We start from the raw sequence: 24,227 nt of genomic DNA, 5'->3' as shown, positions 1-24,227 counted from the left end.
TGGCAATATCTAGGATGGAAGGCCTCATCTAACCCTCATGACAACACTGGGTGGATGACAGGTATTGTCATTTCCATTCCACAAATTAGGGAGAGAACACAGAAGGTTACATAATTTGTCCCCCGTCCTAATCTTAGGGCACAGTGGGGTTTTTAGCTCCAAGGCTGTGACTCTCCAGTGTATTCTGGTTTGAAACTCCTCTGAGGGCAGAAAGAGTGGCTTTGTTTTCATTTGTTTGTTAGTTTCCCTTTCACTGGGGAAGACTGTGTCATTAATGTGTCCCTTTCTCTGTTCCCTGCTGCCTTTGTCCCTTTAGTATCCACAGTCCTAACTCATTCCATTTTGGTTTGGATTTCAACTGGTTGAAATCTAATCCCTGATACTGTTAGCTGAGAGAGCATCAAATGTTAATCCTCCAGGGAAACTGTTTTAAAAAGGAGACTCTGGAAGGGCAAAAGGCCTTCGAGACTCAGATGATTCTCTAATGATAGAACTTGAAGCAGGCTGATAGGGAAGACGGCTCTGAGCCCAGAGGTTGCCTCAGAGCTTCCGAACAGGTGGAGGAAAATGTGTGGCTCATGGACCTGCAGCATCCTCACCACCTGGGAACTTGGCAGAAAGGCAGAATGTGGGGTCTGCACTTTCATAAGGTCCCCAGGTGGCCTGGGGGGTGTATTACAGTTTGGGAAGCACCCGTCTAACCCATACTCTGACTCCTTTGTCTGAACTCAGGCGGAACTCAAACCACCTTTTCCAGGTGCTCAGGTGAGAGGGAACTTTATACGGGTAAGAGAAGCAAAAACCAGGTCTGGGCCTCCCATACAGAGCTAGCAGCTTGCTGGGAATACAGCTGACCGATTCAAAACCGAACAAACGAGCCAACCTCAACGTGCGGTGGCTGAGCTAGCAAAAATCGACCAGGTCAGATCCAATTCAAAATGTTTAAGTTTTAGATAAGTGATATCTAGTTTTTCCCCCGTGAGGGCAAATGTAAAATAGCCTAAAATTTGTATTAGCAGCTGGAGAGTTGGCCAGACCCCTTTTCCTCTGGGAACCAGCACATTCATTTCTCTCACAGCTCAGCTCATGAATTAACTATTTCCCCTGGAACTGAAATTGGAAGAGCTTCCCTGAGTAAAAAGCAATTTCATTCCCCTCTGATTTTTCTTTCTTTCTTTTTTTTTTTTTCTAAGTGCAGGTTAGCCTGAAGCTCAGCACTACCCTCCCTGCTCTGCGAAAATGCTCCAAGCTGACCCGTTCTCCACAATGTCATCTTGCGGGTAAATTGGAGCCTCAGAATTGGAGGATACAGCAGGCCCAGAGCTCAGTGTTTTCTTAGCTTATTGTACTGTATTTTTGGCAAGTCTTTCAAACTTTAAGTGTTTAAAATTTTCCCTAATGTTACTTACCTTGCCATCTCCTTTAGGGATGCCAAGCGAAGGTTAATGAGATGGTGCGGGGACTTTGATCTCTTGGGGAGAGAAGGAAGCCTATAAATATATCCAACACTGTCACTAGGTATAGACGAGATTTTAAAAAGAATGATAAATCATGAACACAAGCACCAATCCACATTGACCTTGCTGCTGCGGGGCTGTCCTACGTATGGGCGTGGCCATCCGAGTCCTGATGACTGAGGGCTTACTGGCCGGTTGGTCTCTAACGCAGCCCAGCCTTGCCTTCTCCTGCAGCACCCTTTGTAATAAGCCCCCGTTGCCTTCAGATCAGATGCCTTACATCCCAAACTTCAGTTCTTGTGTTTTGATCTTTGCTCACCTCATCAAGCTCGATTTTTATCACTTCCTCTCTCTCCTTTGCTGACATTTCTGTTCTCCAACACCTCCTCTCTTCAGTGCACTTTCTTATGACATTTCTTCTTTTTGCTCAGAATACTCTTCTCCCATTTTCCAAATATCATCACCTGATTAGTGCTGATCCCTCATGTCTCCACTGTGTCCTCCAGGAAGCCTCTAAGTGTCTTCAAAGCCTGAGTGGAGAGGGCCTCACTGGGGCCTATTGCATCAAGGGTTTAAACCCTTTCTAATAATTCCCTGCTTATTCATCTTTCTCTTTTAGACCAGTGGTTCTCAGCCTTGGTTGAACATTTAGAGTCACATGGGGACATTTTAGAACTCTAAATATCCAGATCATACCCCAGACTAATGAAATCACAATTTCTGGGGGTGGGATTCAGGTATCAGTATTTTTTAAAGCTCTTCCTGTGATTCTAGAGTATGATTCAATTTCAGAACCACTGTAATAGGTTGCAAACTCATGAGAGTGCAGACAGTCACAATTACCATAATGCCTGGTACATAATGGCACCCAATAGAGCTTAACAAATGAGTAAGTAAATGAGATGTTGGGGTTGCAGCTTTGCAGAGCCTGAACGTTAGTTCCTGGGTCATGGTTGGAGGATCATGCTCTTAGGTACCTGAGGCCCTGAGATTCATCTTCAACAAAAACCAATGAATTTTATTTTCAGGAAATGTAACCAAGTTAATCAGATACTTTTATCACTATTCCTTTCCTGCTCCCAGCCATTAGTTCATTCTTTTCCCAGTAAGGAAAACTACTTAGTAAAATTAAGATTAGATAAGAAAAGGGAAGGAAGTGGAAGGTCTTACAGGATGTTTTCATTTGTCTGTGATGCCTGATAAACATCAACTTTCTCCTATAAAGATTCCATGGACTTCCATGGACTGGATATCCTTGACATTTGAGATACTTTATCTAAAACGGCTCTGAAAATCATAAAGTGGCATTGCTGTTATTATGATTGCATTTCACTGATTCCCATAACAAATATTCAGAGGGCCTTTATAATTGCACTGAACAATAGGACTATAATAGGGGAAAAGGGGCAATGACTTGCTACTTCTTTGAGGTGAGTGTGCTAGAGTATTGTGAGGATGGGTCATTGGCACTCAGGGTGGTAAATCCAGGAGCTGAGAGAAAGGAATGCTATGGAGCTATGTTACCTGCAACACTACCCACCTCCAGGTTGTGAGCACAGTAAGAATGGAGGCTATCCTCCTTATTTGCATTTGCTCAGGGCCTGACACGATTCCTGGAGTATAGTGATTATATCAATTGTCAATGAAAGATTAATCATTATGGGCCATTTGTGAGGTCAGATTCTTTGAAATCCAAGTATTACAAAACCATCTTAGATTCAACTAAACATAAAAGTATTTATTGGAGGGGCTGGGGTAGTTGAGAACGTCAAAACCAACATCAGAAAAAGAAAACCATAACTTAAAAGCAGAACCTTGGGAAGGCCATACCCAGGGCTCTTCTCAGGACTTCTGACCCTAGAAACTTGGGTCCCCTTGGCATCATTCACCTCTGCTTTTCTTGTTCATGTTAAGTTCTTTCTGTCTTTCTGTAGGATGACTTAGGACATGTAATAGGCACAGGGGCAGGCAATAGCTGTGGACTCAACATTTTCCAAATCTTCCCTCCAGAGAGGAAAGGGCTGTCTCTCCTGAGCTTAATTCCATGGGAAGGACTCTACCCAGGTTGGCCTAGGTTGGCCCAACCTCAGACCAGTCACTGAGGCAGAGTGTAGGAATATGTCTGTAAAAGGGTGGGGGGGCACGGTTTTCAGAGAAAGCAGATGTTCTCAGAACTGTGCCACTTGCTGGCATGTGGTTGTTACAGGAGACTCCTAACCCTGTCAGGTACTGTTTCTCAGTTATGGGAAACAGATAGGATTAACAGGCTGGGGCTATTCATTGCAGATTTTTAGGAAAAGTACAAGAAGGTCTAAATGCCCCTCTGCAGGGTAACTGCAATTACAATGAAGGAGAACATGTAACTTTTGCAAACCATCAGCTAAAAGCCCATTGTCTGGAAATCATGCTTTCATGTTTTTACTGAAATTAGAATGACATTTATCCCATAGTGCCCTGAATTTGGTAAGATAAGATTATGATCAAAACTTTTGGCCTGAATGGAAATAGCAAGAGCATGGAAAAGGATACCCTGCCCCAGAAAGGATTGTGCTGGTTACTCACAGAGTTTGGCTGCTGCAAGGACCGTCCCCCACTGAGTGGGGCTCCATGCAGGTCTGGGGTCTGAATTGTGTGCAACGGGAGAAACCTTCCTTTATCCACACTGTGCTGATAAACTTTCCCTGGTACTTCCTTTAATAGGAGATGGGAGAGTGAGAGCTTTGGACAAGTGTCTACTTATTATTCTGAAGCTTCCATTTTATTGCAAGTAAAGGACTCCAATGTGGTCTTGTCCAGAACGAGGAGGTCTTGGCTAGTCATCAGACCAATGTTTCCACAGTTCCTTCTGACGTTACAAAGTTCCAGAAGCAAGGCAGAGAGTGCACTGGCTTCCTTCAAAGTGGAGCATTGAAATAAGGCTCTCCGGTAAGAAACATCTTGTGGGAGCTGGGACAGTGGAGGAGTTGGGATAACAGGGCAGGGGTGATGTTCCTCAAGGTTTTCATGTTGCCTGTGAAAATTGGGTCTGGCAAAACAATAGGCGAAACAGAGGTCACTGAGTCCTGCTCACAGGAAGCTAAACAGCTTGGACAGTGTGGGGACGACACAAGTAAAGCAGATTTTCCAGGAACAGGTGAGATCCAGGATAGGCCTGGGACCCTGGCATAAAAAGAACAAAGTGAGGCCCCAAAGAGGAATGGAGAGAACAGAACTGTCAGCTGGAGGATGGAGTCAAATCCCAATGATAGCTGGACAGATCCCCAGGCTGGGAAAATGGGGCGGAGGGAGACTTCTTTACTTTGTCTCAATTGTCCTCTCCCAGGCTAGTGACCCAGGAAAATACAATGACAGTAGCATTCTTATAGCCCATTTTAAATAGGACTGCATTTCTGTGGCTGCCTTTGCAGACAAAGTTCCCATACAAATTGCTACTGAGTGTTTGCCACATTTTAAATAGGGTTCTTTGGTGAAGCCACGGTTCAGGGTAGCAAGAATTTTTTAAATTGCTATTTAAAATAAACACTGCATGGATGTTTCTGCCCTCTGCTAGCATAATTGCTCTCAGGGGGCAAATGATCTTTCCCTCAACCAAATGAATTAACAGATCTGTGGTTCTATAGTACAACTCCCCCTCCTACCACACAGACAGACATAGGGTTTGGGAGCAGGGGACAGAATATAGAAGGAAGTAAGTGGTTCTGCATGAAAAATTGAGTTGAATTCAGAGTTTGTGTGGACAGAGAGAGGGAGGGAATGGAGGAGGAAAGAGAGCGTGCTGGCTGGGAGGAGGCTGATTCTTGAGGAGGCTGGGTTGTGAGAAGGGATGACCGGCAGAAAAACTGAAGCTGGCTCTCCTGGTGGAAGGACTGGCCAGGGAAATTCTAGAAATAGCACCCTGTAGTTATCTCACTTTATTGAAAAAATTACTACAAGAATACGATGTTAAAGTGTATATTCATTTGAAAAACCATAAAGGCAAACAGTGCTTGTAGTTTTAAGACTATTCCATTTTTGGGGCACCTGGGTGGCTGTGGTTGAGTCTGCTTTTGGCTCAGGGTGTGATCTCAGGAACATGGGATCAAGTCCTACATTGGGCTTCCCATAGGGAGCCTGCTTCTCCCTCTGCCTATGTCTCTGCCTCTCTCTGTGTGTCTCTCATGAATAAATAAAATTAAAAAAACATTCCGTTTTCACGTATATCCTATGATGTTTGCAGTATAAATCTGGCCCCAAACATTGCCCCAGGATTACATAGCCCCATGATGAAAGTGATGCACACACCGGCCTTGCATGGGAATTTTGTAGGAATCAAGGAGAAAAGCGGTGTAGTCCATGTTTGGGTCTATGTGGGGTGAAGCTAAAAGGATACCATCAAACAGGAAAATAATGTGATGGAGGGGCAGGCCTAAGGAACCAGAGCAAGTAAGCCCTGAGGAAATGTAGGGACAACATTGATTCTTCCCCACTGGGCAAGGACCTCTATTTACTCTTTTCTTCCTTTCTATTCTTTATTTTAAAAATCCAACCTTTTGGGACTTCTGGGTGGCTCAGCGGTTGAGCCACTCGGTCCTGGGATCAAGTCCTGTATGGGGCTCCCTGCATGCAACATGCTTCCCCTCTGTCTATTTCTCTGCCTTTCTCTGTGTCTCTCATGAATAAATAAATAAATAAAATCTTTTTAAAAAATAAAAATAAAAATCCAACCTTGTATAACTGAAAATTTTCAAACATCCTGAAATGCTGAATGACCATCACTCTGACTTCCTGTATACTCATCACAGAGTCAAGAATTGTTAACATTTGGCCATTTTTGCTTTATTTCTTCTCCTTTTCTATGTATGATTTTAATGTTTACTATTTATTTTATTTTTATTTTTTGTGGAGCCATTGGCATATAAGTTTCAGTGCACTTGAGCTCTATAAACTTAAGCACATATTTCCTAAATACAAGGCACTATCACTTAGCTATTGAAAGGAAAGTTCAACCCTAAGAGCTTGGGAACTCTGAGGTCACCAGATGGCTGGCACCTGGGTTATAAAGCAGGGAGCCCAGAAAAGGCCCCACCCCCACCTTCTAGGAAGTCTGGTGAAGCAGGGAGATAACACCCCAACTCTTCCCCATGCCCACTCCCACCGGGCTACTGTGTAGTGTGAAAATTGATGCCCAGAGATATCCATCCTTGCCACACATGACCCATCTTCTCTCCTTTCCTTTTTTTTCTCCCATAGCTGTTGTCCTGTGTTCTATTTGCTTGACTATGTTTCTTTTTTTTTTTTTAATTTTATTTATTTATTCATGAGAGACACACAGAGAGAGGCAGAGACACAGGCAGAGGGAGAAGCAGGCTTCATGCGGGGAGCCTGATGTGGGACTCGATCCTGGGACTCCAGGATCACGCTCTGGGCTGAAGGCAGACAGATGCTCAAGCGCTGAGCCACCCAGGCATCCCGACTATGTTTCTACTCTCTTACTCCATGAGGCATCTCCTTGTTGCCAACTCCAGGCTGGGTCACGGTTAGGGGGATGGAAGGGAAGGGAAGGTGTGGTGGGAAAAGATGAAGTGCTGCTTCTTAGGAAAAACAAGTCTTGGGCATGATCTGGTCCAGGGCAGCCCCTGGCACTGGTTGGGGAAGGCTATCTTGGATGGCCTGGTGATCTATCAGTCTGCTCTGCCCAGGTTCTGTGTTTCCATCTGTGCATCCATCACTCTGTCTTGGTTTATGCCTCTGCACTATCTCTTTCTCTCCCTGTGTCTGTCTCTTTCTCTTTCTCTTTGGCTCTCTTTGACTTTTATCCCTGTCTACATCTGTCTAGCTCCTCCCTTTATCAGTTTTTCTACCTCATTTTCAAATGATGCTAAAGTTAGAGAAGAAGCCTGTTGAAGCAGGAATAAGATATGCCACTCAACAGTATACGCTCTTTTTTAAGGAATATTAGTGTCCAGACATCTGAGAAGCATTTTGGGGCTGTACAGGAAAACAGTATGTGGTTGTAAAGAATAATGTTGGCAATAACCAATAAGGACATAAACCACTTCGTGATTTTGTTTGTTTCTATTTGGGTGTGAGTGCTCATGGCCTAGTTACCATCTCAATGGTCAAGATGCTTTATTTACCACGCTACTGTCTCCCTGTGGCCTTTATGGGAAGATGAAATCTCCTCTGTGCCAATTAAGGAGTAAAGGAAGAGACAGGCTCTGCATTTCTAGATTCCTGCAGAACAGGTCTGCTAGCTATGAGCCTGAGGGCAGTGCAGACAGCCCCTCCTGGAATCTGCCAGAGTTGTGGTTCCAGCTGGTGTGAGGACCTTTGCCAAAAAATTAGAAATCCCAATGGCATCGAAGCAGGTGCATCTCCCAGAGCAGACACTGGGCCCCCGTAACGTGCCCACTCAAGCTCATGGCTCACCTCAGAAAACCTCAAGCCTCTGGTAATTGTTGTAAACTGGATATGGCTGGCTAGGCTCAGCTGATAAGCTGAGGTGCATGTAACAGAATAGGACTTTTTCTCTCCAGCATCATTTCATACTCCTAATTGTCTCTAATGTAAACATATAATCTGGTCCGGCAGGCAGCCTCTAAATCAAGCACCAGGAGTAACAAGCGCCAATTACAACGCATTTGAATTCTGCATTAGACCACTGAAATCTGATTTTCCTATTGTTTAGGAGAAACCTCTAGGGGTTATTAAGGTTAGCTGCCAGTAAAGTTACTGACCCACCATGTTTAAGTTCAATGTAAATATTATTTATTGGGAACCCATTATACACTCTGTACTGTGCTGGGTCTATGGGGGGATGCACAGGTGGCTAAAGTTGGCCTCAGACATGAGACAGGTGACGGGAGTATGGGAGCATGAGCAGAATCAGGAAGGGAATTGGAAGTCCTCCTGAAGGGGGGTGGGGATGATGCGAGCAGGGATGTGACGAACACGAAGGACTTGGGTGGGTAGAAAAAGGAAGCCCAGAGGGAGACGAGTGACAGCATGAAATGCTGCAGACTACAGCTGTTCCTGGAACTGGAAAGTAAGTTTAGACAGTAGTCTGGAACTGTCCCAGGGGGGTATGGGGGGGAAGCTGTGAAAATCTCTCTAGCACTTTGGGTGTTTTCACTGTGTCATGGGAACCATTACAATTTGCTCGGTTTCTTGTAGTCAGTCAGCAGGACTGAGTTTATGTGGTGGGCTGACTTTTAGAAATGTGGATTAATGCTTACACTTAAGTAGACCATGCAGGGCTCGGAGGTCAGAGAGACTTGGGTTCGAGTCCCAAACTCTGTACATCCAAAGAGAAATTAAACAACTCTGAGCTCCAGGCTGCCCCACATGCTTGCTTGCTTGCCTGCCTGCCTTCCTTCCTCCCTTCTTCCCTCCCTTCCTCCCTCCCTCCTTTCTTCCCTCCCTCCCTCCCTTCTTCCCTCCCTCCCTCCCTTCTTCCCTCCCTCCCTTCCTCTCTCTTTCTTTCTTCTCCTACGTCTTGCCTCTCATTCTTCTGTGACACATCAGAATCTCAACTCCAACTGATGACAGAGATGACCTCCACAGGCCAGATCTCACCTGTGCCTGCTGTGCCATCTCTCCCAGCCTTTTGTATTTGTCTTTACCCCACACTCATCCAGATGCTCATCACTTGGCTAATTACCTGCTAAGACTCCACTGATGGAAAAGCACTGGGGAATGATGCAGACTTTACTGAAAGGTCCTTGGGGGCAGAAGAGGGTGTTTACGTCAGATTTTCCAATATTCAGATATTAAAACCTCCCATTAGAGATTTTTGTTCTTTAAAGTTACTTCCTGGCAGTATGGTCCTCTTCTCCCCTGACAGCATCCACTGGCTCTCTTGTAACCTCCTCTTAGTAAAATAGTTTCCTCCCCTATTAGGCATAGCAATTCAACCTTGGCCCAATTCTTAACTGCCATTTGTACCCAATCATCATGGTGAACAAATCAAAGATCTGTTTTAAGTGGCCATCTAGTGGCATCTGGTGCTATTTGAGCATTCCCGGGGGGTAAAATAACACCTACATGAGGTGTTTTAATTTAGGCCCTTATGGAGATGATAATCAAATTTCTAGATAGAGTTAGCCCTTACTCTATGGACGAGCACCAAGTACAAGTTGATGGAGTAACTATGGCTATATTTGATTCGTTCTAAAGGATATGCAAGAGGTTTTTTTTTTTTTTAAAGATTTATTTATTCATGAGAGACACAAAGAGAGGCAGAGACACAGGCAGAGGGAGAAGCAGACTCCCCACAGGGAGCCCAATGTGGGACTCGATTCTGGATCCCGGGATCACGCCCTGAGCCGAAGGCAGAGGCTCAACCGCTGAGTCACCCCGGTGTCCCTACAAGAGGTTTTGATATTAATGTCCAGACCCCATTCACTGTGTTAACTGGTAATAACTCTTAACTAGCAAGCCTAATGGCCTGGTGCTGGGGGAATCTGATCCATTTCTTTATGTACCTCATTAAGGAGGAATAGCCCCTTCTTGCCTTTCCATGGTCCTTAGCTATTACTTGTTGTTTTTGTTGTTGTTGTATTTGTTTAGCTCTTGCTTTTTAGCTTAGGAATGCTAGTAATGCTGCAGCCCTTGCTCCTGTTTCTGCTGCATGTGGTGGCACTGCCAGCTGTGTCCTCTTGCAGGGTTAGTGTCCTGCTTGCCCTGGTGACAAGAGTAAGATTAACTTCTAACCTAAAATTGAACTCCTAATTGTGTCATTTTATAGCACCCTCTCCATATTGTAGCAGATTTAGATGTGACTGTGCAGTTACCGTATGCCAAGTAGTATATGGGTACATAGCTATATGATCTTGATTTTGAGTGTTTGTTTATCCATATGTAAAAGAGTCATAATAATATTGACTTGTGGATTTAAGCTCCCTGTATCACGTAAATCACTTGGAAACTAGGAAGTAAGTACATGTTTCTTTACTCCAAGTTCCTACAAATTTCCCTTTTCCACAAATGCTAAGTTGCTATTACACTATTGATCACAATATGCAATTAAGGGTAGAAGAATCAAGATAATAAACTAATATTTGTCAACATGGCACTCACATTATTATAGAAAACCGGACAAAAACTCAAAAAGAAATGAGGGACAGAGAAGGAGTAGATCAAAAACATGTATTTGAGAAAAAAATGAAATCATCACTCATCCAACTGGATTCTAGATCAGAGATTATCAGTTGGAGAAGTGGATAAAGTAAAATATTATACAGGCCTTGTTTTTTATTTTATTTTTAAAAGATTTTTTTTTTCAAAGCAGTTTTAGGTTCACAGAAAAATGGAGAAGAAGGTACAGATGCCCCATCCATACACATGCGCAGCCTCCCCTACTGTCAACATCTCCCACTGCAGTGGCACATCTGTTACAATCAATGATACATCATAATCACCCAAAATCCACAGATTAAATTAGGGGTCTCACATGGTATTGTATATTCTACTAGTTTGGACAAATGTATAATGACATATATCCATCATTATATTATCCTTCAGAATATTTAAACTGCTCTAAAAATCCTTTGTGCTCTGCCTATTTATCTTTCCCTCCTGCAGGTCTCCAGCAAACACTGATCTTTTTACTGCCTCCATAGTTTTGCCTTTGCCAGAATGTCATATAGTTGGAAACATACAGTATGAAGTCTTCGGATTGGTTTCTTTCACTCAGTAAATATGCATTTAAGACTCCTCCATGTCTTTTCATAGCTTGATAGCTCCTTTCTTTTTAGTGCTGAATAATATTCCATTGTCTGGATGTACCAGTTTATTTATCTGTTCATCCAGCAAAGTAAATCTTGCCTGATTCCAAGTTTTGGCAGTTATGAATAAAGTTGCTATAAATACCTGTGTGCAGATTTTTCTGTGGACCTAAGTGTTCCGTTCCTATGGGTAAATACCAAGGAGCTCAACTGCTGGATTGTATGGTAAGAGTATATGTAGTTTTGTAAATAACCACCAAACTGTCTTCCAAAGTGGTCAGACCGTTTTGCATTCCCACCAGCAATGAATTAGAGTCTCTGTTGCTCCACATCCTCACCAGCATTTGGTTTGGGCTGTGTTCTGGATTTTGGCTATTCTAATCGGCATATGATAAGTATCTCGTTGTTTTGAGTTTCCCTGATGACATATGTATGATGTAGAACATCTTTTCATATACTTATTTGCCATCTGTGTCTTCTTTGGTGAAGTGTCTGTTAAAGTCTTTGACCCATTTTCTTTTTTTTAACTGAGCTCCTTTGTTTTTTTACTGTTGAATTTTAAGACTGTAGGTATACTTTGGATAGCAATCCTTTATCAGATGTGTCTTTTGTAAATATTTTTTCCCAGTCTGTGACCTGTTCTCTCTTTTTCTTGACAGTGTCTTTCACAGAGCAGTAGTCTTTAATGTTAATGAAGTCCAGGTTATCAATTATTTATTTCACAGACCATGCCTTTGGTTTTGTAAGGGCCTTGTCTTTTACCCTAGAAATAACTGGTTTTCTCTAAAGAAGGATGGCTGTCCTTTATGTGGTGACCTATTATGTTGGTGACCAGGACATAAGACCTTTCATTCCTCACTCAGGACCCTTTCTGTAAGCCTTTGCAGCAATCACAAAATGAACTTTGGATTTTTCATCATGTTTTTAGTTTCAATGTCTTTTCCCCTAAAATGATGATGGGAAAAGAACTCTGAACAAACAAGTTTAAATTTAGTCTGCCATTTAGAAATGAAGTGACCTTGGATACATGACTTAACTCTCTGAATTATATTTTTCTGCAATTTGGTAAGATGATATTTGTCCCATGTGAAGCCACCAAGTACCTGACATGAATTCACTAAACCTTATACCTAATCAATCATTCCCAAGTACAATGTCTACCTTGACCATGAATATTTGTCAAAAAAAAACAATTTTTAAATTTTACTCATTCGCTTCTTTCCCTGGGTTTAAGTTTTCCTAATGGACTCAGGCACCTTGCTTTCTCACTTTTTCCCTAATGTTTCTAATTAAGTTTATGCATTCTATGGGAAGGGGTGTGCATGTGTGTATATGTGTGTGTGTGTGCACAAAGGCAGTTTCTTTGTGAGCAGTGGTGAAACAGGATGGAGTTGTCCAGGGAACACTGAGTATTTCTGCCAAAGCCCCTGTGTGCTACCATGTTAACTAGCCATTGCCACACACTCAAAGATTTTACTCTGGTGCCTATCCCATATGCTCCCTTGCTATGGATACTCAAACACTTTGGACTACACATTTTATTTTATTTTATTTTATTTTATTTTTTTTAATTTTTTTTTATTTATTTATGATAGTCACAGAGAGAGAGAGAGAGGCAGAGACAAAGGCAGAGGGAGAAGCAGGCTCCATGCACCGGGAGCCCGACGTGGGATTCGATCCCGGGTCTCCAGGATCGCGCCCTGGGCCAAAGGCAGGCGCCAAACCGCTGCGCCACCCAGGGATCCCTGGACTACACATTTTAAATGAAGACTTGGCAGGTGGGCAGCCGCCTCCAAGATGAAACTTCTTATTTTAAACCTGAAAATATAATGTGTTGCAAGATTAACAGTAGAAGCAGAAGATTTTCCAACTGAATTTTGGAACTCAGGCCAGGTGAGGTCTAGCAAGTTTTCATCTCAAGTGTTTAGCAAGGGAAGTGTTTCAATATGATCACAGTCACATAAGCACAATTCTACAGACTTGCCAGAGACCGTAGATTAAAGGTCTGGCAGGTGTGCCACTTGACTGACCCACTCCAAAGAAGTTCCTCCAACCATATTCCTTCTCTTTAGGGCACACGTCTTGATTTGTAATTATACATTACTAGTGTGACTTCATCTGTCTTCCTTCTATACTATAAACTCCAAGAGAATAGAGCCTGTGTCTAGCACAGTGCATGGCACACGAGACTTTCTGTTGTACAAAGGAAGAAAATGGACATTTGCTCAGTTTGTATTTATGTGTGTGCTAACTGAATGCTAAGTAGAAAACAAATAAATCATTACTGAATGGTAATGAGAAGAATCAAATGGGAAGAACATTAATATTTATGTAATTTAAATTTGTAAATTTTCTATCAAGCCCTAATTAACCATTCTCCCTTTATCGATTGGATCTTGAGTTTGTCCTGGTGCTCCAATAACAATCTGAATGCATGTAGGATTTGTATATAAAATAAAAGAACAGAATTGTGGATTTTAATATTTTTCAAGACATTAAAGAGGCTGCCCTTTTAAAATAAAAATATTTAATTATTTTGAAACCTCTATTTTCTCAACTGTAGCACAATTGAAGAGTGTTATTTTTATGTAGATGGAAATGAAATAAATGAAATATGGAGGTAAGCATGAACTGACCAGAACTACTCAGAAATCAAAGAAAACTCAATGAATGTAGGGAACAGAGGGTATGATTTAGGGAAGAAAAATCTCTTGAATCCATTGAATCCATGTTGAACTAGAAATCGAATAATGACATGAATAATACCTCATTGACAAAACATGAGAGCTATTGAAATAGATGGAAAAGGCAGGGTATGAAATCAAATACAATTCACTTGTGCTGAAAACAACCTTTAGCGGCAATGTGTCATACCACAGTTAATATAAAATAAGTCATTATTTGAAAAGAGAAAAGAAAAAAGAAAGCTCACCTTATTACATCACATCAATAATACATTTTCTAGAAGCTCATCATGGTTCTTCCTATAAAGGCCAAATAATTCAGAGAAATCATCTTTCATGTCTGCTTCTGCCTTTCTGCCTAGGAGGGTTCATTTCATTATTCTGTTTGGTTCAACCTATAAAAATTCTCAAGGGGTTTTAATGCAGATGAATCCAGGCGCTCTATGTAGCCATCTAAAATAATTCAGGACAAAAAGGAAAAAGTAAAATAAACAACCTATTCCTATTTCTACTCTCAATCTCATCCTCATAACAAGGTGCTTTTTGCTTTAGTTATCCAGATAATAAGCTCAATTCTTTTAGCTTTGCCTTTAGAGAAATTACCATAGACTATTGAGTATTCTTTTATTCTGTAATGATTACATTTACTGGGTGCTGGGGGCTGCTCAGGGTGATCCAAATTCCTAAATTTTTGGACCTTCATCTCCTTATCTGGAAAAGGGCATAATAATACCTACTTCATAACATCTTGGTTAAGATTCAATGAGATAAAATAAATAAGATGCCCATGGCAGCATCTGATACATGGAGGCTGGTTCCATTCATTCTTTTATTTCATTATCTCTTTGACAACAATAACTGTTCACTCATTAAGTAGTTTCTCATAGGAGCTTAGAACCTGGTGAGTGAGAAAGACAAGAAAACAGAAAATAATATGTGATTGATAAAGGGACGTAGGTATGCGTGAGGCACCTGACCCACCAAGCAGTGTATGAAGGGTGAGGGAGGTTTTCCAGTAAAGGAGTTTTGAGAAGTGAGGAAGGGACATGTGAACTGGAGCAAATGCCTAGAGGGGAGAGTGGGCTCTGCTGTTTATAGAGAACTGAGAGTTGTTCTATCCAGCCTTATTCAACTGCAGTAGAGGTTGTAGTAAGAGAGCTGGCTTGTGGTAAAAGCAAGGGCAAAAGTCACAAGTATTATATATCTTCTAATGTACTTAGGACTCTTATCATGAGGGTAACAGAGGACATCTCAGTGTTTTTTTAAAAATAGCACTTTTTTCATATTGCAGAAGTTATACCTGCCTGTTAAAGGGAATACAGAAAGGCTTATAAATAAAAATATAAATGAAAAGCCCCCCACAATCCTTTTATCCTAACTGCTGTTAATATTTTGGTGTAATATTACTTAAAATTGAGATAATACATTTTATTTATTTTTTTTTGTTGTTACAAACATTGCATGTTGATTGTAAAAAAAAAAAAGGTTACAGATAATTAAAAACACCCATAAAACACACTGCAAAGCCCTTCACACAGCTACATCTAACAGCTTAGTGTATATCCATCTGAGTCCTCTTCTCTGTGATTCTATTGTTAGTCTCTGTTTGTTAATTTCTGTTCAACATTTCCTAATCTATATGTTCCTTTTACTATATCAGGAGAGTATTTCCTTACCACGAAATTTCATGTACAGCATAATTAGTAATAATAGAATAAATTATTTTGGTACAATTTAACCAATTTCCTATCATGAACATTTATGCTTCCCCAAATTTTCATCCAAATGACAAAACTTTCATAGCTAAACCTTTCACTAAAAGGTTTAGATTTTATTTTATTTTATTTTATTTTATTATTATTTTTTTTTAAAACAATGACTTTTTAAAACAATGACAGGTTTAGATTTTAGATCTCTAAAAATTCCCATGGAATAAAACATTTGCAGTGGCATTTAAGGTATTTAAAGATGTTGGTATGTATGCTGCTAAATTGCCCACTGAAAAATAGTTCCAGTCTTTCTTCTGCTCTATGTCACCTCAATCACTGAGTAGATATGAGGTTTTTTAAAAATTGACAGTTTCATAGGTAAAGCCTGGTAACTAACTCATTGTCAATTGTGTTCCCCTGCTTAATTATGAAGTAAAGCCTATTTTCACATACCAATTGGTTAATTTTATCTACTCTTCCAAATTGTTTCCCCCCCCAACTTGGAACTTTTTTTTAAATTTATTTTTTATTGGTGTTCAATTTACTAACATACAGAATAACCCCCAGTGCCCGTCACCCATTCACTCCCACCCCCCGCCCTCCTCCCCTTCTACCACCCCTAGTTCGTTTCCCTACTCTTCCAAATTGTATGTTAAAAAACCTTTTATTAGAATTTATTGTATATTTTTTAAAGATTTTATTTATTCATATATGAGAGACACAGAGAGAGAGAGGCAGAGATATAAGCAGAGGGAGAAGCAAGCTCCTCGAGGGGAACCCAATGTGGGACTTGGATCCAGGGACTCCGAAACCACACCCGGGGCTGAAGGCAGACGCTTAACCGCTGAGGCACCCAGGCATCCCTATTATATTCTTTTCTTATCAGATCTTATATTAAGGATATTTACTCTTTATAGTATATACTGAAAATATTTTTGTTTATTGGTAAATTATGTTCCTGGGTATTATGTTGCATAGAAGCTATTGGAAAAAATGTTTTCTGGAGTGCCTGGGTGGCTCAATCTAACCGATTGAGCATCTAACTCTTGCTTTTAGCTTAGGTAATAATCTCAGGGTCTTGAGATCAACCCTCCTAACCCCCACCCCCTCCGTTGGATCAAGTGGTACCATGAGTTACCACTCAGAGGGGAGTCTGCTGGTGATATTTTCCCTCTGCCCCTCCCCTTGCTCATGTGTGCATGTGCACTCTCTCTAAAACAAATCTTTTTTTTTTTTTTTAAAGCTTTCCAATATTTTGATAACTGAATCTATCAATCTTTTTATGGGTTTTGCTTCTGGCATTGGGCTTAAAAAAGCATACCCTACTGTATGATTACATAAATATTACATGATTTATCCTAGTAACCACATTTTTTTAGCCACCTGGTATTTATATTTATGTAGTATATGAAGTAGAGCTCTAATTGCTTTCTTTTCCCCCAAACACTTCCCAGATGTCTTAACACTTCTTGCTTTTCTTATATTTTCTTATATTTCCTAATAGTTTATCTTTTGTTAATACAGTTTTTATTTTCTCCTTGCTAATTGATTAACTTATTGAATATTTTTATGATTTACCATTAACTGGTTGACTTTTTTGAGTTATTTTCCTGATAACCAGTCATTATATACAGCATTATAAAGTGATGTTATATCTTCTTTTTCTTTTTGTATTTGCTTCTGTTATTTCTTTTCTTGTACCAGTACTCCAGTTAGAATTTCCAGGCATTCTTAAATATGTAAGTGTGTTTATTCCTTTTTTTCTTTTCTGTCATTTGCTGTTTTAACATCTATCAAAATGATCACTTGATCAACGCTTTCCCCTTCTCATGTATTGACACTGTTCAACATTTCTCAAACTGAGTTGTAAAGCATATTATTTCTAGCACTAAAAAAGGTTTTATGGGGGAGGCTGGCTGACTCAGTGGTAGAGCATGCAACTCTTGATCTTCGGGTTGAGCTCAAGCCCCACGTTGGGTGTAGAGACTACTTTAAAAAAAATCTTAAAAAAAAAAAGAAGAAGAAAAAGGTTTTATGATCAACTAAGTTTGGAAGGAGTGAAGACAGCTTCTCCTTGTATATGAACAAATCAAGGTTGTGAGGAGACTTGAAGCCAGGAAATTTCTTTGACTTCATTTAATTCAGCTTCCCCCTTTTTCTTATTCCATCAGACATTTGAAATATGTTCAATTCATAAACGATATTACTAGAAATCCTAATATTAACCATTGAATTTCTGAAATTTATATTTCAAAATTAAATTCTCTATTGGGATTTCTGAGTTAGCATTGACAAATGAACATACAATGTGTTTTGGGTTTTTTCCCTCTGTGTGTTCTTTCTATTAGAATTAGGTATCAGGATTATACTAGCTTTCTAATATTAACAAGGAAGCTTTATTTCTGTTTATAAGATCAAAAGGAATTTAAATAGCAAAGAAATAATCTTTTCTTTAAGATCTGAACAAACATGCCTGAGAAGTAGCTCCCTTGGGGCCAGCAGCTTTTATGTTTTGACAACTTCATCTTTTTCTTCTATGATTATTGTTCAGCTCAGAATTTTTCCACATCTTGCTTTTAATTTGGTTTCTTATCTTTCCTAAAAGGTCATCAATATTAATGAAAATTTCAATTTCTCCACAAAATACTTAGTTCTTGAATTCAGAGATATAATCAATTACAAGCATCACAAGCTTTATTATCAGTCTCTCAGGGGAAAAATCCTATTAAATTAACTAAAAAACTAATTTAATAATTAACAATGGCATACATCAGGGTGTCTGGGTGGCTCATTCAGTTAAGCATCTGCCTTTGGTTCAGGTCATGATCTCAGGGTCATGGGCTCTGCTCAGCGGGGAGTCTGTTTTCTCCCTCTCCCTCTGCCCCTCCTCACTCCCTTCCCAGCTTGTGCTGTCTCATAGATAGATAGATAGATAGATAGATAGATAGATAGATAGATAGATAGATAGATAGATAGCATACATTTAAATGTACAATTGTGAACCACTTTCTTTGGTGTCTCAAAGTTAAATCTGTGATTCTTTTTTCTCACTGTCAAAAGGTTTCTGAAAAATTGTGCCCATGAGGAAATGATTATGTAGTATAACATGAAGATAATATGATTTTTATAGTCCAAGTCTAGAACTTGAATAATTTATCACATTTAGATTTAACAGTAAAATTTAAATAATATCAAATAATATTAATGTTTCTATCTGTATTTCTTGTTTATTTAAGGGGTCTGTTTTGCTTTTGCTCCTTAATTGGATAATGTCTACCAGTAAACAGCTCCTATTGAAGGTCAATCCTGTAACTTTTAACAAATAGAAGTTCATTTCCTAAGTGATTAGACTCTGTGTATGAACAGGTCACTCTAACACGTTTGAGTATTGAAATGTGTCTGATATATTTGGAGATACACAATGGCCAAAAAACAAAAATAAAAGCACAAATTAATTAATAAATAATATTATAAACCCAAAACTTAGTTTTTGAAAGAATACCAATATTGACAAACCTTTGTCAAGACTGACAAAGACAATCTTAGCTGGTTGAACGTCTGCTCAGGTCATGATCCCAGAGTCCTGAGATTGAGCTCCATGGAGGGCTCTTTGCTCAGTCTGCTGCTTCCTTCCCCTCTACCCTTCCCTCTCTCTCCCATGTGTGCTCTCTCTCACTCTCTCAAATAAATAAATAAAACCTAAAAAAAAAAAAAAAGACTGATAAATACAAAAAAGAGAGAAGGCACACATTCCTAACATTGAGAAGGACAAAAGAATATTAATACAAGGTTTAAGATACTAATAAGGTGATTATACAAAATAATGAACAACTTTATGCTAATAAATTTGACCACTTAGATGAAATGAAAAATTCCTTGGGAAAAAACCTAACATATTTTTCTAAAATAACATAAAATTAAATAGAAAATGTGAATAGTTCCATCTCTTTTAGAGAAATTGAATCTATAATTAAAAGCTTTTCTCAGAGAAATCTCCAGGCCCTAATGGCTTCAATGATAAACATTTTAAAAAGAAATAAAGCTAATATTACCCAAGTGCTTTTGGGAAACATAGGATGAGGGAACATATCAAAACCTACTTTATGAGGGTAACATAACCCTGAAAATAAAATGGCAGGCATTAAAAGAAAGAAAAGTTATAGACCAATATCTATCATGTACATAGATGGAAAAATTCTTAACAAGATATTAGGAAATCAAATCAAGAAATATACAAAAAGAATAACACATTATGACCAAGTAAACTATCTCAAGAATGCAGAGTTTAACATTTGAAAATCAATCAAAATAATTCATCATCCTAACAGAATGAAGAAAAACCATATGATCATCCTGATTCATACAAACATTAAACATCCTTTTATGACAATACCTCTCAGCAAATTAGAAATAGAAGGAAGCTTTTCAAACTGATCAAAAGTATTCACAAAAAAAATCTACACCTAACATACTTAGTAGTGAGAGAATTAATGCTTTTTTCCCCAAGTCCAGAAATAAGGCAAATTGCCCACTCACACCATTTCTATTTTATATTGTATAGGGAATCGAAGCTAGTGCAATAAGGCATGAAGATGAAACAAAAGGTATACAAAGGTATACAAAAGGTATGCAAAGGAAAGGAATAATTAAAATGATTTTTATTCATAGATGATATGATTATATATGTAGGAAATTCTAAATGAATCTGTAAGAACTACTGGAACTAACAAATAGAGCAAGCATACAGGATACAAGTCAAATACAAAATTAATTGTATTTCTTATTCTTTTAAAGATTTATTTAAGAGAGAGCAAGAGAGAGGTGGGGGTTGGGGCAGAGGGGGGAGGGTGGGAGAGAGAGTCTCAAGCCATCTCTGTGCTGAATGCAGAGCCAGTTATGGGGCTCAATACCAGGACCTCAAGACCATGACCTGAAGCAAAACCAAGAATCAGAATCTTGGCCAATTGTACCACCCAGGCACCCCAAAATTAATGATATTTCTATGTATTAGCAACAAATAATTGAAAAAAATCAAATTTAAAAACCAATACCATATGCAATAGAATTAAAAAACTAATATACTTACAAATAACATGTAAGATCTCTATACTGAAAACAGCAAGCTGTTGCAAAGAGAAATTAAAAATGACCTGTACCATAGATGTATATCTATCCCTAATAAAAATGCTTTATTAATTATAATTTGCAATAAGATTTAAGATCATATAAAGATTTCTTTTTTTCTTTAAGATTTTATTTATTTATTTGAGGGGGAGGAGGCAGAAGGAGAAGGAGAAGCAGACTGAGTAGGGAGACCAAGTCAGGGCTGGATCCCAGGACCCTGGAATCATGACCTGAGCTGAAGGCAGATGCCTAAACAATTGAGCCACTCAGGTGCCTCTAGTTAAAGATTTCAAATTTTTTTCTTCTTCTAATGTTTTCCTTTTCAAGATTTTTTGGCTATTATAAGCCATTTGTGTTTCTTATAAATATTAAAATTGGGGGCACTTGGGTGGCTCAGTGGTTGAGCATCTGCCTTTGGCTCAGGTCGCGATGGGTCCTGGGATTGAGTCCCACATCAGGCTTCCTGCAGGGAGCCTTCTCTCTCTGCCTGTGTCTCTGCTTCTCTCTCTGTGTCTCTCATGAATAAATAAATACAATCTTTTAAAAAAATTAAAATCGATTTGTTAGTTTTTACCAAAATGCTGGAATCGCGAATGAGATGATATTGAATCTATTAGTCATTTTGGGAAAGAGTCACATTTAAAAAATAATGAGTTTTGCAATATATTAAAGTGTATTTTTTGTAATTAAGTATTCTTGAATTTCTCCCCCCATTGTTCTATACTTTTCAGTGAGGGGTGTCCATTTTAGTTTTCTTTTATTCTATATTAGTGACTCCTTTTTCCAACAGTGAGGTAATCAGCTCTCAAAATCCCTTACATATTTACTGTTTGATCAATTCCTCTGGCTATAATCAATCCCCAATCACTGCTGCCACACTTCTCCCCCGCAGAGAGGACTTCATCATGCTACTTGGGTGCTGAAAATCTGTGCTGGGTTTCTCTTGTGCAAACATCCTCTACTCCCTGCTTGGGCTTCGACACCTCATTCCTGGCCAGTCTCATGTATATATGCCCTCCTCATTCTGCTTGGGACCTGTCATTTCACACTTTAATTCCCACACATGTAAATGTCTACCTCCCATTGTTGGGTTTGATTCCTAACACTGGGTAATCATTACCCACACGGATACCTTCCAGACCTACCTGGACTCTGATATCCTCTATAAATCCTTTCCCTTTCAGCTTTTTCACCCTACTTAGCCTCAGCCCCTGACACTCTGTTCTACATGAGGATATACAACCAAGTAGCTTAAATGGGTAATTGTTTTGGAGATGGAGGAAAAAGAAGAGAAGAGCAAGATAGACTTTTTAATACATCTATTGGGATAATTAGATAGCCATTTGTAAAAGGACAACATTGATCTATCCCTCAACTGTGTACTAGCATAGATTCCAAATTAATTAGAAATTTAAATTTGAGGGATCCCTGGGTGGCGCAGCGGTTTGGCGCCTGCCTTTGGCCCAGGGCGCGATCCTGGAGACCCGGGATCGAATCCCACGTCGGGCTCCCGGTGCATGGAGCCTGCTTCTCCCTCTGCCTGTGTCTCTGCCTCTCTCTCTCTCTCTGTGACTATCATAAATAAATAAAAATTAAAAAAAAAAAAGAAATTTAAATTTGAAAAGTGAAATTACATATATTCTACAAGAAAACATGGATGAATTCCTCTATAGAGTGTAGAATACTTTTCTACTTAGGACTCAAAATCCAGAAGCAATTTTCATGTAAGTAAAGTAAAAAGACAGAAGACCAACTAGGAAAAAATACTGCTGCTTATATCACTTCATGTATAAAGAGATTCTAGAAGTAGAGAAGAAAACTACCAATAAAATTTCAGAGAAATAGCTGATTCCAGGTCATTTGTGACAACAAATGAACAACATAAACCCTGACACCTCTATCTTGAAAGTAAGGAAGTTATTTGAAAATCACTGGGGTCATAGCAGAAGGACTCTCGAGCTGACTTTAATTGCCTTCCACTTGTCTCAAAAATAGGAGAATTGAACCATCAGTAAGGATAATAGCTACAACGAGGTGACTCATATCAAACATGCTTAAATCCATGAGTTCATAGTGATATTCTAAAAAGAAAACAAATTTGTAATCACCATTAGAAAATGATCTGCAACTGATCTCATTCAATCTGAAAACTGGTAAACAAAGTATCTTGCACTTTGTGTACAAACTATATATACATATGCCCACATATTCATATTCCATTGATGAGAAAATGTTCTTTATAAAATAATTCTAGGTGGAAACTGCAGGAAGAATGATAGAATTAGGAGTATCAACATTTCAGAACCTCTAATGAAAACTGGATCTAGGCAAAGGGCATAAAACACTATTAAAATCATCTAGTGAAAAGCTAATAAGAAACTTTACAGTGAATAGCTCAGGTTGACAACACTTGAATCTATTGATCCGTTTTAACATAACTAAAGACAGAGACAATAAGATACTATGGGCCTCCTGACGTGATGCAAAGGAGGTACCAAATGCCAGAGATGACATATTCTTGCTAAACATTGAACCTGAACCTACCAAGCCTATACGTACCACTGTACAGGAAACACAAAGGACAGAAAAGCATTTACACAATATCCCATTGACGTAGTAATGAGATGCGCTATGTCGAAGACTACAGAACAAATGGCCCACTTTCTTCAAAAGATAAATTGCAAATAAAAATACAAAAGAGGTGGAAACTATTGATTACAAGAGGCACAGGAGATATATCAACCAATGCATAATGGAGATCCTGTTTGGATTTGATTCCAACAAGACAACTGTGAGAATAAATAAAACAAAAAACAACTACCAATGAACCAACCAACAATAAAAGCATTTATATGACATACTAGGATATCTGAGCACTGATTGAATAAGACACTAAGGAATTTTTTTTAAGGTATAATAATGGTATTGTGGTTATTTTAAAAGGAAGAGTCCTTATCTTTTAGGATTGATACATTCATAGATGAAATGTTATAATATCAGTAATTTGTTACACATAATCTAGAAATGGTGGAGGTGTAGATGAAAGAAGACTTTCCAGGTTCAAAATGATTGAAGATTGAGCCAAAAAAAAACCTTGAGGACTTGCCTATGTTGAGGCCAAACACCTTAGGAGATGTCTTTGGAGCAAGATGCCATATAATCAGTACCCCTTACCCACACCTATTAAAGTTTGGCTATCTTAGTTTTTCACAGTTAGCTAAAAATTTATCTCCATGATGAACACACATTCTTAATTGCTTTTACTTCAACACTTTCTCCTATTGCACTAAGCAAACACGTTTTTTGTTTTGTTTTTGTTTTTTTTTCAGAATTTATTTCGGCTACAGTTCTCTTTTCTAAGTGACAGAAGTGTAAAACATGTCCTCATAAGCCACCATGGTTTTTGTTTGTCTGAGGTTGCCCACATGTCATTGGGTCCCTCTTTTCATAAATGACATTTCTGACAAGCATTAACGCGTGGTTAACAACAATCCTTGCTATGTATCCAAGGCTCACAGAAGTGCCTTAGGGAATGTGGAATAGCAGAAT

The 24,227-nt window shown here is 39.2% G+C and overlaps 1 protein-coding gene across 5 annotated transcripts in view; it reads right to left on the bottom strand.

Moving 5' to 3' along the window:
- THAP5 (THAP domain containing 5) overlaps positions 1 to 24,227 on the bottom strand; it is a 145,440-nt gene that overhangs the window by 22,859 nt on the left and 98,354 nt on the right. Inside the window, exon 4 of one of the 5 annotated variants that reach the window (XM_072783465.1) lies at positions 9,123 to 9,156. The exons of 2 other annotated variants lie outside the window; for them this stretch is intronic. In XM_072783465.1, the coding sequence (XP_072639566.1) occupies positions 9,144 to 9,156 (13 nt within the window). In that variant the 3' untranslated portion in view covers positions 9,123 to 9,143. Of the gene's footprint in view, positions 1 to 9,122; positions 9,157 to 14,087; positions 14,146 to 14,721; positions 14,744 to 24,227 lie in introns of those variants that run through there. 2 more of the 5 variants (XM_072783463.1, XM_072783466.1) reach the window with 2 other exon arrangements.

This window comes from Canis lupus, chromosome 18 (assembly GCF_048164855.1).
Source record: "Canis lupus baileyi chromosome 18, mCanLup2.hap1, whole genome shotgun sequence".
Lineage (NCBI taxonomy): Eukaryota > Metazoa > Chordata > Mammalia > Carnivora > Canidae > Canis > Canis lupus.
Note: the sequence above shows the minus strand (reverse complement) of the source record. Positions and strands in the feature narration are given on the sequence as shown.